Raw genomic sequence first — 15460 nt, forward strand, 5'->3', positions numbered from 1 at the left:
TGAGAGAAAGATACAACTGAGACAAAAAGAGATCAAGGTAGCATAATTACATAAGTTAGTGAAAATATGAATGCATTTCTGATATTGTGCGCACAAATTAGTTCACTTTACTGATTGGAATTCTCACCTAAACTCAATTTGGAAAATAATGACAATACACCAGTGATCACCCAGTTTGCTTGGTACATTTGCAAGTGTCCCAGCAGTAGCACGTGTAGGATTTGCCCTCACATTTCAAACCAATTCTCTTGTAAAATCTTATTCACTCATTCTCCAAACATACCATCTTTATTTCAAGTACAAAGTACTCCACCCAAAGCCCAGAATGGGAACTGGAGCAGCATTAATCACTTACAGAACTATGTCCGCTGACCTCACCAAAGTACCTACCCTTAGCTAGAAATATAAATGTACTGTATAAATAAATTGTCTCGCAGGAGCTGGTACATGAAAGATAAACCAAATTACGTTGACGTAGCTTAGTTGTGGCTGCAGTGCTCCAGAGTTACATGATTCCCCCCTCCTAGAAATTACAAGCAAAAAGAATGGGTTACTCGAGTATTCAGAGAATAGTCAAAGGATTTTTTGTATTGAAAAGGAGTATTTTTTAATAGAACGAGGAAAATAAAAATAAAACTACGGACCAGCAGCAGAGTTCTGATGGGTACAATGCTGGCACTTTTATATAGTAACTTCTTCATCGTATGTGATTTTGTTCTGCACACTTTCTAGCTATAGTTAAGGATCTATTGTTTACCAACACTTTTATCCAGTGTTCCTTAGAAACCATTATTGACTGCTATTTTTTAAAATCCATGTTCCTGTAGTTCAAATGAGTTTTATTACTGTGCCAGAAGGGAAATCATGGGTTCCTCAATGTAACCAAGAGGAAGTAAAAAGTCAAATGAAAGAAAACACGTTTATAAACAATATTTAGATGAAGTGATGGTAGCTTTTTCCCAGCCACGCTCCCCAGGAGTGATGATTGGGCAGAGACAGGGAGCTGCAACACAATATAGCTTTTCTCCTAATGTTCAAAGTGGCAGGGCTGTACACGGCAATGGAATGGCTTCCATTTATTTCCATCACAGTGCAGAGTACTGACAGAACCCATTTTTAGGTCACAGAGATGAAAAGATGTTGTAAAGCTAAGTTGCCATACCTGAGGTAGTGCAGATCTGTTATCTCCTTCATGCACAGCCAGCAGAACTGGCAACCACATACAGCACATGTCATCCTATTGCAGCTTCCATCATTCATCTTCAGGATAAAAGCACCACAACGTGGACAAGGCTTGATCTCTTCCACTACAAAATTGAGGGATTGGGAGATGAAAACAGTCTTACTTTATAAATCACAATTAATGAAGAAACTAGACCAATTTACCCTCTTTCTCCCACTTTACTCCCCTCTGAAGCCAGAGCATTTTCATTCTCTTTCAGAGTACAGTTAACTTTCCTAAATTGAGGGAAAACTTATTGTAGGACAGACCACTAAGGACATAATTTCATAATAGAATGGCCTTCGCATTTGCCTAACAGGCAAAATATTAAGGGTTCAAAACTGGCACACGCATTGAGCTCAACTAAACGCATTGCGTGCTGTGACAGAGGAACATCTGTGTAGACTTGGAATTGCTTAGTCTTAGCTTAGCCCAGGCAGAGGGGGAATTCAGTCAAAGATGCACTTCCTGATTGATCATTCGCAGCCAGGGGATGAGTTCATACATGGGCATCACATGAAAAGAGCACCTTAAGACATTTGCAACACAAGTTTATTGGCTTACTGAAATTCACTTCTGGGTTCATTCCCAAAGAATCCACATGTAGGTAAGGTTCTGCCTCTGGAACCATGCCTCACGGGCTGGACATGAATAAAGGTTTTGACAAACACAAGCTTTTGTGGGTCCATGTTCTGTCTGATTTTAAAATAGTTAATGTCAAAATGGAGGCTGCTCTCTTCCCCTGTCCCTCAGATTCAAAATGGAAGGATGGAGACAAAAAAGGCAAATGCCTTTTGATCAAAGATTAATTAAGACAAAGATACTTTGTTGGTTAGGGCAAAAGATTTAAAAGGTGTCACTATGTACAGCTTGCCAATAGAGCTGCAATTTCTGTGGTGCTCAGTGATTGCAAATTTACTAATGAAGGGTGCGTAAAAAGTGACAATTATTGTAAAGTGCGATTTAGGATTAGTATCATTGGCAGAGTGAGATATCATTGTTTATTTGGCACCAAATGAAATCAAAGCAGATCGGTGGTATAATCAAAACCTTTGGTTGAACTTTAAAAGGAAAAGTTACTCTTATAATCCAGGGATCCTCTTGATTACTTCAGTCTTCTCAAGTCTCTATACATACATAGGATAACAGGAATTAAGAATGAATTATAGATATTTACCAGTATAGTCTGTGTTTTTAATAATACCGAGAGGATCTGAAATAGGATGGAAAATTTTCAGACTGGAGACCAGTTACCAGCGGTGTACCACAGGGATCAGTGCTGGGTCCTCTGCTATTTGTGATTTTTATAAATGACTTGGAGGAGGGGGCTGAAGGGTGGATCAGTAAATTTGCTGATGACACCAAGATTGGTGGAGTAGTGGATGAGGTGGAGGGCTGTTGTAGGCTGCAACGAGACAGATAGGATGCAGAGCTGGGCTGAAAAATGGCAGATGGAGTTTAACCCTGATAAATGTGAGGTGATTCATTTTGGTAGGACAAATTTGAATGTGGATTACAGGGTCAAAGGTAGGGTTCTGAGGAATGTGGAGGAACAGAGAGATCTTGGGGTTCATATCCACAGATCTCTGAAGGTTGCCACTCAAGTGGATAGAGCTGTGAAGAAGGCCTATAGTGTGTTAGCTTTTATTAACAGGGGGTTGGAGTTTAAGAGCCGTGGGGTTATGCTGCAACTGTACAGGACCTTGGTGAGACCACATTTGGAATATTGTGTGCAGTTCTGGTCACCTGACTATAAGAAGGATGTGGAAGCATTCGAAAGAGTGCAAAGGAGATTTACCAGGATGCTGCCTGGTTTGGAGGGTAGGTCTTATGAGAAAAGGTTGAGGGAGCTAGGGCTGTTCTCTTTAGAGCGGAGGAGGTTGAGAGGCGACTTAATAGAGGTTTATAAGATGATGAGGGGGATAGATAGAGTGGACATTCAGAGACTATTTCCTCGGGTGGATGTAGCTGTTACTAGAAGGCATAACTATAAGGTTCGTGGTGGAAGATGTAGGAGGGATGTACGAGGTAGGTTCTTTACTCAGAGTGGTTGGGGTGTGCAATGGACTGCCTGCTGTGATAGTGGAGTCGGACACTTTAGGAACTTTCAAGCGGTTATTGGATAGGCACATGGAGCACACTAGAGTGATAGGGAGTGGGATAGCTTGATCTTGGTTTTGGAAAAGGTTCGGCACAACATCGTGGGCTGAAGGGCCTGTACTGTGCTGTTCTGTTCTATGTTCTATTACTTGTGACCCCTTCTTGCATAAAATGAAGTTTGCTTATAATAAAAGTTAGTATGTTGCAGCCTGCTTCTTTATATTAATTTTAACCATAAATAACACTGCACAATCATTTTTAGCTTGTAGTTAGAGGGCTAAAAAGGTATCATTTTCCATGTTCCAAGGTGACAGGAGAGCACGGTGAGAATCCCACAAATGTTTCAGGAAATTAATTAGCATGATGCAGGGTTTAATCATTAGACATGGTCTGAGCTAAAGGATACTTGACAGACACTGAACACGTCGGTTTCCATTCATAAAGAATTTGTTCTGCTCAAGGTAATCAGTCTAGCTCAAGCTAAAATAGGATCAGGGAGTCCATTGGGAGGCTGGAATATCAGGAGAGCCATTTGCTGAAAGTCATTTGCTGAACTTGTCCTTTTCCTGAGCTACCCAAAGATCTGCACAGACGAGACAAGTTGAAATTGTTCTCCTTAAACTCGAGGTGGTTAAGGGGAGATGTAATTGACCTGCTCAAAATAATGAAATGTTTTTATTGACTAAATACAGGGATACTGCACCAGTGAGAGAGAGACGGTTAGATTTAAGATGATGGACAAAAGAACTAGCGGGGAAAATAAGGTGTTTAACGCAATGAAGTTACGATGATTTGAAATGCATTGCCTGAAGGGGTGGGGGAAGCAGATTCAATAGAATCGAAACAGAATTGTATATATACTCAAAAGGAAACATTTCTAGGGCTGTAGGGCAAGAAAAGAGGAATGCGACGAATTGGTTGGCTCTTTCAAAGAGCTGACAGACACAATAGGTTGAATGAGAGTCATACAACACAGAACAAAAACCAATCAATAGGAATACAACACGGACAAGATGCATTCATTCACCATATTTCAATCAAGTCTTTTTTTAAAGAAAACATGTTTTTAAGGTTTAAAGTTTATTTATTTGTGTCACAAGTAGGCTTACATTAACACTGCAATTAAGTTACTGTGAAAATCCATGCTCCGGCACCTGTTTGGGTACACCGAGGGAGAATTTAGCATGGCCAATGCACCTAACCAGCACGTCTTTTGGACTGTGGGAGGAAACCGGAGCACGCGGAGGAAACCCACGCAGACACGGGGAGAACGTGCAAACTCCACACAGACAATCACCCAAGCCAGGAATCAAAGCCAGATCCCTGGCGCTGTGAGGCAGCAGCGTTCACCGCTGTGAGGCAGCAGTGCTAACTGCTGTGAGGCAGCAGCGCTCACCGCTGTGAGGCAGCAGCGCTCACCGCTGTGCTGTTCTTGTGTTTTACATATTAAAATGAAATTTACAACAGGTTCAAATTCTTCACATCTTTAATTTTTAAAGTTGTATGTTTATTGGTTTGTATTGATCCAAAAACATGTGCGTCTTAATTTGCTTATGTTTATTCTCCTGTATTTTTCCATTGACTTAATTTCAAAAATAAAGTTCCTATTTGGTAGTATTTCATTCTCTGTTCACACTTGGCCCCTATCAGTAATTTCTTACCCTTCCTATCCACAGACTTTCTCGGAGCCAAAATAAATTTGATACTGGTTTCTAAAAACAACATTTTTAAGAAAATATTTTATTACTTGTTGGGTTGAACAAAATTCGGCCAAATCAGACTTCTCTTAAAACAAATCTACTGAGCCATGCACATAGTGTGAACAATATTTTGTTGGGTAAAAAAGGTGCAAGAAACCCATTCAGCATGCATAGGAATTCCTCCATGCACATTTTTCTGTTTAACACATTAGCTCTGCCACAGATATGGTGATGACGGGAGATCCTGCAAAATACAGTTTGCTCCACACTATTTTGGAGGTTGTTAGACAGGAATCAAGAATCATGTTGTTGTTGTTTAATTGACAACTTAGCCCTGATGAAACAACGGAGCAAATATCTCCAAGAGGTTGTGAAAAAACCATTAAATTTTGGGGTAGCTCGAGGGGTTGAGGTCACTCCCCAGAACTCCAGTGGAATAAACATTGATTCTTAATTTTGGGGAAGAGGGAGGATGGGAATTGGAGACAACATTACCCTACAGAAAAGTAAATTCCTGCAAACTATTTTTATCTCCAGTTTTGTTGCTTTTGCTACAGTGCATAAAACATAATGCAATTACATTTAAACTTATTCAATGATCATGGTTTTATGGGGTCTATAGAAGTACTCACAGGACAGAATTTAATGGAGCCTGCTGGGGCAGGCGTAATGGAAGAAGTATCCACATTAAACTCCTGGTGTCAGGAAAACTGTCCTGTTAAGGGCTAGAAAGGCCCAACAAGGGAATCTCACCTACCAGTGGCAGAATGGTCAGCTTGGCTCATTAATAAGTCACTTGACAGAAATGATCCCTTAGTCCACTGGAACTTAATGGTGGCTCAGGGATTTAATGGAACTCATCTGGCTCTCCTGTGGCTACAAGAGCAAGTAGTCAGAGGCTAGGAATCTTGCGGAAAGTAACTCACCTGCTGACTCACCAAAGTTTGTCCACAAGGCACAAGTCAAAAGTGTGATGGCATACTCTCCATTCGGCTTAATGACTGCAGCTCCAATAACACAAGAAGCTTGATGCCATCCAGGACAAAAAAAAACTTAGATTGCCACCCCATCCACAAACATTCACTCCCTCCACCACTAACACACAGTGGCAGCGATGTGCATCATCTACAAGATGCACTGCAGGAACTCACCAAGGTTCCTTCGACAGCACCTTCCAAACCTATGATCACTACTATCCAGAAAGATGAAGGCACCAGGCACGTGGGAACACAAACACCTGGAAATTTCCCTCCAAGCCACACACCATCGTGACTTGGAAATACATCACCATTCTTTCACTGTTGTAGAGTGAAAATCCTGGAACTGACTGGCTGCACCTATATCACATGGACTGCAGTGGTTAAAGAAGGCAGTTCACCACCACCTTTTCAAGTATAAAGTGGTGTTTCCTCAAGGAAATAAAAGGACATTGCAGCCACCTCCCCAAATTTCTGTTCTTTTCTTTGATGCACTCTTTCTTGGTGCATCTTCTTGAACAAGTGATGCAGGTGAGACAAGTTACAAAATACTCAGCATCCCAGAAGTTCTGCTCACATGGGGCAACAAGCCATTTCATGTAAGTCAGAGACATGAATTTGTGGACTTTTGCCAATCTATTGCACTGTACTGATGCCAATCTCTACACTGGGGAGACCAAACAGAGATTTGGATGACTGCTTTAACGAACTACCTTCATCCTGCTCTAAAGTGTGATGAGCTGGGAGGGGTGGAGGGAAATCCACCTTTGCCAGCGTGGTAGAGACAAATATAACAGCTTCAATTAGAATGGTACATCTGCACTGTCACCAGTTGCAATTAGAATTTGGAGGCCTCCAGTCAAGTGAGGTACATGTGCAGTTGTGTAGTGCGGGCAGACTCAACCTTTCTGGGTTTGGAAACAAGGAGTCCAACCAGCAGCAGTTAGAATTATTTAAATCAGCAAGATTAAATTTTGTTGAAGATCTGATTGATCTTAGACAGTGGTACCATGAGATGGGAATCTCTGTGATCACTGGAATCACAGGTGCCTTAATCGCGCCTGCTCTGATCACAGTGCTGTAGCTACTGAATCTGCTTCTATTGCTGAATTTGAAATTGATTTATTGGATAATCTGTAAGATACAATCCATCTGGATGCCAAGTTATTACCATGAAGAGTCAACAGGAGAAAGGGGGATAAAGAGCAATGGTGCAAAGATGACATCGAGCAAGCTAGTAAGACTGAGGCAAATTCTTTCCCAGATCCTAGTTCATATGAGAGTAGCAAAAATGATTTCCTGTTTAGCTTAATGTCGATTTCACCCATGGAATTTAGCCATTTATCTTTGGCATTCTTGATCATTTTGCTTGTACTCGTGCAAAGGGAGGTAAAAACAAACACTGAATATGGCAGAGAAAAAAATCACTAGCACAAAATCTTTCCCTTCCTTGTTGCATGGAAAATTTGTCTGACTGAACTGTCTCAGGTTGCATCTTTCAACTTCTGGTTCACGACGAGCAGGGAGGAATGTCGCTATACAAATCGATCAGTCTCAGAAAAGAAACATGGAAGATTTACTGGGTTGACTGTAATACGGTGTGATGACCTCTCCTATCACACATCTACATGGCCCCCTACCCAGTGAAAATATTAACAACTCTAATGCCAGATTATTTAACAATTTGTGCGACTTCTTTCGAAAAGCTTACGAGTGGTAGCAACCTAGATGCAACTAAATACTTAGGCAATTGCACAAAATTGTATAAGTGTCTCATTTATTGTTGACTTCCACAATTCGGTCACCTTCCTACAATATTTGAATGGGACCTAACCAAATACAATTGAGATTCAACTGGCACAAAACTTTGGCACAATTACGCACTGTCATCTTGCTGGTGGACCAAAGCAGTGAATTTCCTCATTTGCATTTTACTTAGATCTCTTTCGGAGCAATTTATTTTAAACACACTTTACCTAAAGAAAATGATGAAATTTTTGCCTTCCAAGAAAAGTGATATTTACCATTGTCTGATTCTTCGCTGTTAATAAGAGAGGTAGAGTGTTTTTCTATTCCAGCCACAAACACATCTCTCTGCTTACGAGCCTCACTGCAGGTTTGGTCTGGGTGCCAAAGTTGTTTACAGTGGTAACAGAATTCAGTCGCACAGCCTGACCGCTCACATGTCAGCTTCGGGCAAGTTGCACAACCACTGGCAATTACTCCATAACTGTAGAGAGTCCGAGTGCACAAAACATCAGTTGCAAATTGAGAGAGAATACAAGCTCAACGTGGAAGTGAGATGTGTAACACATTGTCATTCACCATCTTAATACATCCCAAAGCACATGCATTACACAAATGGGTAAACTCCAGCAGCTTGTTGACCAATAATGCAGTTACGCAGCAAAGAGCCAGTCCAGCCTACAAAATAAGCTCGGAAGCATTTGCGTTTTGTTACATTAATTACTTTGTCAAAGGCCAGCATTGCCAAAACATCTGTGGTTAAAAATAATGCTTAAACGGGAAGCTTCTATAAGATGCTGCCAGATATTAATTCTCAACTTGAGATGTTTCTTTAACAAAAACAATTAGGTTTGCTACAAACATCACTGTCAGATACAATTAGGTTATTGAATTACTAAACACACTGAACTGGCCTGGGCTTGCTGGATCTTTGCTTTCAATAAGTAAGTGAATGTTGCTGGTAATTACCAATAAAATTGCCCTATTGGAGATTCTGGAACATGCTGGTGGAAGCAATGACAATCAATGATTTCAAAAGGAAAACAGGATGGACACTTGAAGGAAATAACTGGCAGAACTACAAAGATAAAGCAGGGGAAGGAATTTACAAGATTGTTCTATGGAGAACCAGTATCAACTCAACAGGGTGAATGACACCTTTCTGGGCCGAATGAGTGTATCCCACTTTTAAAGACCAGACCAAAAATGCCGACTTGATAAGTCACTATCATCGTAGAATGGAAAAATTGAAGAGTCAAGGCATTTTAATGCTAAATTTCTATCAATACAGGCTTATATTTAGTACGAAATGTGATCAAAAAAAGTTTTAAGAAAATAAATCGATATTCTCTGTGTGTTAGATTCAAGCTTGAAGGATAATGATGGGCTTCAAGTAGACACAAACTGATGAACTGGATGGACGTTTGGCAGATTAACTTCAATGCAAAGAAATGAGAAATGATACATTTTGTAGGAAAGAATGATGTGGAGTTGCCGGCGTTGGACTGGGGTAGGCACAGTAAGTAGTCTCACAACACCAGGTTAAAGTCCAACAGGTTTATTTGGTAGCACTCACCTGATGAAGGGGCAGCGCTCCGAAAGCTCGTGCTACCAAATAAACCTGTTGGACTTTAACCTGGTGTTGTGAGACTACTTACTAAGAATGAATGAGGAGAGGTAATATAAAAGAAAAAGTATAATTCAAAAAGGGCTTCAAGAACAGAAACATCTGAATTAGTTATGCACATGTTGAAGATGGCAGGGCAGTTTGAGGAAATAGTTAAAACTGGCATTTGGGATTCTGGGCTTTTTACATAGAGGCATAAAATAAAAGCAAGGAAATTATGAAGAAGCTTTATAAAACACTGATTCAGCCTGAACTGGAGTGTGGTTTTCAATTCTGACCACTGATCTTTAGGAAGGATGTGAAGACTTTAGAAAGGGTGCAAGAAAGATTCACAAGAATGGTTCCAATAATGAGGGACTTCAGTTCTGTGGATTGATTGGAGAAGCTGGGACTGTGTTCCACGAAGAGTAGGAATTTGATAGACATGCTCAAAATCACAAGGGTCAAGATAGAACGGATGGAGAACAATTGTTCCCATTGGCAAATGGATTGAGAATCACAGGACACCAAATTGAGCTGAATGACAAAAAGAGGAAAAGGTTTACACAGAAAGTGGTTGGGATCTGGCATGCACTACCTGAGAGTGTGGTGGCGGCAGATTTAGTCATGGTTTTCAAAGAAAGGGAATTTGATGAGCACCTGAAGATAAATTTATCGGGCTACAGGGAAAGTCAAGGAGAGGGGATTATGTGGGACTAGCAGAAGCACAAGAACAACAGACCAAATAGCCTCCTTCTGTGTTGGAATCATTCTATGACTCCATGAACTCAAAATGAACCTTGCCTGTTGATCCTTAGATGATGTGGAGATGCCGGCGTTGGACTGGGGTAAACACAGTAAGAAGTCTCACAACACCAGGTTAAAGTCCAACAGGTTTATCTGGTAGCAAATGCCATTAGCTTTCAGAGCGCTGCTCCTTCGTCAGATGGAGTGGATACTGTCATACTGAACAGAATGGATTATTGCAAAGAAGTGTACCGACAACTGAACAACGAGGAACACTACAGACAGTTACCCACAGATCCGACCAAAGAACACACCCGTCAACTCACTCTGATCAAGACCTTTGATCCGGACCTTCAAAGCACCCTCCGTGCTCTCATCCCACGTACTCCCCGCGTTGGAGATCTCTACTGCCTCCCGAAGATACACAAGGCAAACACACCCGGCCGTCCCATCGTATCGGGCAATGGGACCCTGTGCGAGAACCTCTCCGGCTATGTCGAGGGCATCCTGAAACCCATTGTACAAAGAACCCCCAACGTTTGTCGTGACACTACGGACTTCCTACAGAAACTCAGCACACATGGAGCAGTTGAACCAGGAGCGCTCCTCGTCACAATGGATGTCTCGGCACTCTACACCAGCATCCCCCACGATGATGGCATTGCTGCAACGGCCTCCGTACTCAACGCCGACAACTGCCAGTTTCCAGATGCAATTTTACAAATCATCCGCTTCATTCTGGACCACGATGTCTTCACCTTCAACAACCAGTTCTTCATCCAGGCACACGGAACAGCCATGGGGACCAAATTCGCACCTCAATATGCCAACAGCTTCATGCACAGGTTCGAACAAGACTTCTTCACCGCACAGGACCTTCAACCGATGCTATACACTAGATACATATTTTCTTCCTTTGGACTCGTGGCGAACAATCACTGAAACAACTATATGATGACATCAACAAGTTCAATCCCACCATCAGACTCACCATGGACTACTCTCTGGAATCGGTTGCATTCTTGGACACACGCATCTCCATGTCACCTCACTATACCGCAAGCCCACGGATAACCTCACGATGCTCCACTTCTCCAGCTTCCACCCTAAACACGCTAAAGAAGCCATCCCCTATGGACAAGCCCTCCGTATACACAGGATCTGCTCGGATGAGGAGGATCGCAACAGACACCGCCAGACGCTGAAAGATGCCCTCATAAGAACAGGATATGGCGCTCGACTCATCGATCGACAGTTCCGACGCGCCACAGCGAAAAACCGCACCGACCTCCTCAGAAGACAAACACGGGACACGGTGGACAGAGTACCCTTCGTTGTCCAGTACTTCCCCGGAGCGGAGAAGCTACGGCATCTCCTCTGGAGCCTTCAACATGTCATTGATGAAGACGAACATCTCACCAAGGCCATCCCCATACCCCCACTTCTTGCCTTTAACAACCGCACAACCCCAAACAGACCATTGTCCGCAGCAAACTACCCAGCCTTCAGGAGAACAGTGACCACGACACCACACAACCCTGCCACAGCAACCTCTGCAAGACGTGCCGGATCATCGACACGGATGCCATCATTTCACGCGAGAACACCATCTACCAGGTACACGGTACCTACTCTTGCAACTCGGCCAACGTTGTCTACCTGATACGCTGCAGGAAAGGATGTCCCGAGGCATGGTACATTGGGGAAACCATACAGACGCTACGACAATGGATGAATGAACACCGCTCGACAATCACCAGGCAAGACTGTTCTCTTCCTGTGGGGGAGCACTTCAGCGGTCACGGGCATTCAGCCTCTGATCTTCGGGTAAGCGTTCTCCAAGGCAGCCTTCACGACACACGACAGCGCAGAGTCGCTGAGCAGAAACCGATAGCCAAGTTCCGCACACATGAAGACGGCCTAAACGGGGATGTTGGGTTTATGTCACACTATCAGTAACCCCCACAGCTTGCCTCCTGGACTTGCAGAATCTCACTGGCTGTCCTGTCTGGAGACAGTGCACATCTCTTTAACCTGTGCTTAATGCTCCCTCCACTCGCATTGTCTGTATCTTTAAGACCTGGTTGGCTGTAGAGATTCGCATTCTAATCAGTATTCTGTAACTTGATTTTGTGTCTCTGTGCCCTGTTTAAGAGCAGATTTCCACTCCATCTGACGAAGGAGCAGCGCTCCGCAAGCTAATGGCTTTGTACCATGCCTCGGGACATCCTTTCCTGCAGCGTATCTGGTAGACAACGTTGGCCAAGTTGCAAGAGTAGGTACCGTGTACCTGGCAGTTGTTGGCTTTACCAAATAAACCTGGAGGACTTTAACCTGTTGTTGTTAAAACTCTTATGATCCTTAGATGACACAGATTAGTTTTTGGCGTAGAGATACCATTCAAAATATGTTTGCTCAACAAAGATTGGTTTACTTTGCTTAACCAAGATATTTTAGCAGTTCACTGGGACATACAAAAACACTCTACATCAGGACTGGTATTTATTCACTGTAATTTCCTGAATTATTAGATTAATGACCCATCCAAAGTCAACACAGGAGAGTCCAGAAGCTCCATTATTTGGTTGTGCATCTGACATATGGATAGTTGCTACTCTAGCATGAAACTGTTTTAACACAGGCACCTATTTTGATATTGGTGATTACTATGACTGACAAGGTCAGGTGATGGAACATTTAAAAATGAATGAATTGGCATATAGCTAAAACCGTATGGGCTCCAGCAGAAGATAACCAAGAATGTGAAAAGTTATGGTTTATATTCTAATGGTCAAATGGGTCAGAATTTTTAAAAGTATTTTTTACAAGTTGGATTCTTGTTTTGTGTACTGCATTTAAATTGATTCCATGGAGGTCCAGTGCAATATATAGAAACAAAAGAAGAATTACAAAAAAGTGAAATACATTTTTAAAAATTCTTCATGGAAATAATCTTCCAACTGACAAGAATAATGATGATTATTCCAAACACAATACCAAGTGTATTAAATGTTATAAGGAAAAGATAACTACAGTGAGTGACCCATTATTTCTCTTTCTTATGCTATTGCTGTCTCCCCTACTAATTAAAAAAAAGCAATGCCTACTTTATTTTTAGTTATAGACAAATGTGAGAGACCTTAAACAGACTGTGCTCGAGCTCAATTCACAATCTGGCATGAAGCACACTTTTGGCCTGAAGCTCAAAGGCCAGGACCAGTAGATAAATGACATTCTTTAGTACTTTGATATTGTGTAGTTGGTGTGCATGAGTCTGGTGAAGTGGTGCGGGCCTTCCTGATCCAAAGTATCCAGGAGGAACATGCATGCAAAATGTGTCAGAAGAATGATACGGTGAAGCATCAGCTGAATATATTCTGTAGTACACCAGGCATGAAATATTTCAGGAATATATGTTTATCACCTCCAGTGGGGAGCAGAAATAGGATTTGATTTATTATGGTCACATGTATTAATATACAGTGAAAAGTATTGTTTCTTGCGAGCTATACAGACAAAGCACAACATACATAGAGAAGGAAAAGAGAGTGCAGAATGTAGTGTTACAGTCACAGCTAGGGTGTAAAGAAAGATCAACTTAGTGCGAGGCAGGTCCATTCAAAAGTCTGATGGCAGCAGGAAAGATGATGTTCTTGAGTCAGTTGGTACATGTCCTCAGGCTTTTGTATCTTTTTCCCGACGGAAGGTGGTGGAAAAGAGTATGTGCGGGGTGCGTGGGGTCGTTAATTGTGCTGGCTCTTTTACTGAAGCAGTGGGAAATATAGACAGAGTCAATGGGTGGGAGGTTGGTGAGTGGTGGACTGGGCTTCATTCATGACCCTTTGTAGTTTCTTGCGATGTTGGACAGTGCAGGAGTCATATCAAGCTGTGATACAACCAGAAAGAATGTTTTCTATGGTGCATCTGTGAAAGTTGGAGAGAATCGCAGTAGACATGCTAAATTTCCTTAGTCTCCTGAGAAAGTAGAGGCATTGGTGGGCTTTCTTAACCATAGCGTTGGCATGGAGGGACCAGGACAGGTTGTTGGTGATCTGGACACCTAAAAACTTGAAGCTCTCAACCATTTCTACTTCGTCCCCACTGACGTAGACAGGGGCATGTTCTCCACCACGCTTCCTGGAGTCGATGACTATCTCCTTCGTTTTGTTGACATCGAGGGAGAGATTATTGTAATCGCACCAGTTTACCAGATTCTCTATCTCTTTCCTGTACTGTGTCTCGTCATTATTTGAGATGCGACCCACTACGGTGGTGTCGTCAGCAAACATGAAAAATGAGTTGGAGTGGAATTTGATCACCCAGTCATAGGTGTATAAGGAGTATAGTATGGGGCCGAGGAGACAGCCACCGGTGTTGAGGATGATCGTAGAGGAGGTATTGCTGCCTACCCTTACTGATTGTGGTCTGTGGGTTAGGAAGTTCAGGATCCAGCCGCAAAGGGAGGAACCGAGCCCAGGCCAAGGAGTTTGGAGATGTGTTTCATAGGAATAATGGTATTGAAGGCTGAGCTGTAGTCAATAAATAGGAGTCTGACATAGGTGTCTTTGTCATCTTGGTGTTCAGGTTGAGTTAGGGACAGGGAGATGGCATCTGCTGTGGGCCTGTTGCGGCAGTAGGCGAACTGTAGTGGATCCAGGCAGTCTGGGAAGCCGGAATTGATTCGAGCCATGACTAACCTTTCAAAGCACTCCATGATGATGGATGTCAGAGCCACCGGACAATAGTCATTAAGGCACGCTGCCTAGCTTTTCTTTGCTACTGGGATATTGGTCGTCTTCTTGAAGCAGATAGTGACCTCAGGTCGTTGAAATGTCTATGAATACACTCGCCAGCTGGCCCACGCAGAAGCTGCGCGCTCGTCCAGGTACCCCATCCGGGCCAGTCGCTTTCCATGTTTTGACCTTAGAGAAGGTTGCTCTGACGTCTGCACTGATGACCTCAGACACAGGTTTGTCCGAGGCTCCCAGGGCTCCCACTGGCCTCTTGCTCAAAACGGGCTTAGAATGCACAGAGCTCATTGGGGTGCTGACGATTTTACATGCCTTCATCTTGTAGCCTGTTATGTCTTGCAGACCTTGCCATGGTCGGCAGGGGTCTGTGTGGCGAGTCTGGGACTCTAGCTTGGTCTAGTACTGGTAGCCTATCCATGAAGAAATGAGGGCTAAATTTTGACAGCCCACCCAAGGGATCAGAATTTTCTGAAGGGTACACTGTACTTGATGCCTATGAGGTAAAGAATGGAGCGAGTGCAAGAAGAGGAGCAGGCATAAGCAACACTGTTGACTATGATTTGTTTTACTAAGAATAATTCAGAGATGCAATATAAGAGTACAATTCTAAA

At 42.7% G+C, this 15460-nt stretch overlaps 1 protein-coding gene across 6 annotated transcripts in view; it reads right to left on the reverse strand.

The window, feature by feature from the left end:
• Positions 1 to 15460, reverse strand: part of LOC144493532 (E3 ubiquitin-protein ligase RNF19A) — a 103793-nt gene that overhangs the window by 26879 nt on the left and 61454 nt on the right. For all 6 annotated transcript variants that reach the window (XM_078212589.1, XM_078212586.1, XM_078212587.1 and 3 more), the window contains 2 exons: positions 8024 to 8229; positions 1163 to 1307 (listed from right to left, as the gene is read on the reverse strand). In XM_078212589.1, coding sequence (XP_078068715.1) covers positions 1163 to 1307; positions 8024 to 8229 — 351 coding nt within the window. The remainder of the gene's footprint in view (positions 1 to 1162; positions 1308 to 8023; positions 8230 to 15460) is intronic.

Source organism: Mustelus asterias, chromosome 5, assembly GCF_964213995.1.
Source record: "Mustelus asterias chromosome 5, sMusAst1.hap1.1, whole genome shotgun sequence".
In the NCBI taxonomy this organism is placed as follows: domain Eukaryota; kingdom Metazoa; phylum Chordata; class Chondrichthyes; order Carcharhiniformes; family Triakidae; genus Mustelus; species Mustelus asterias.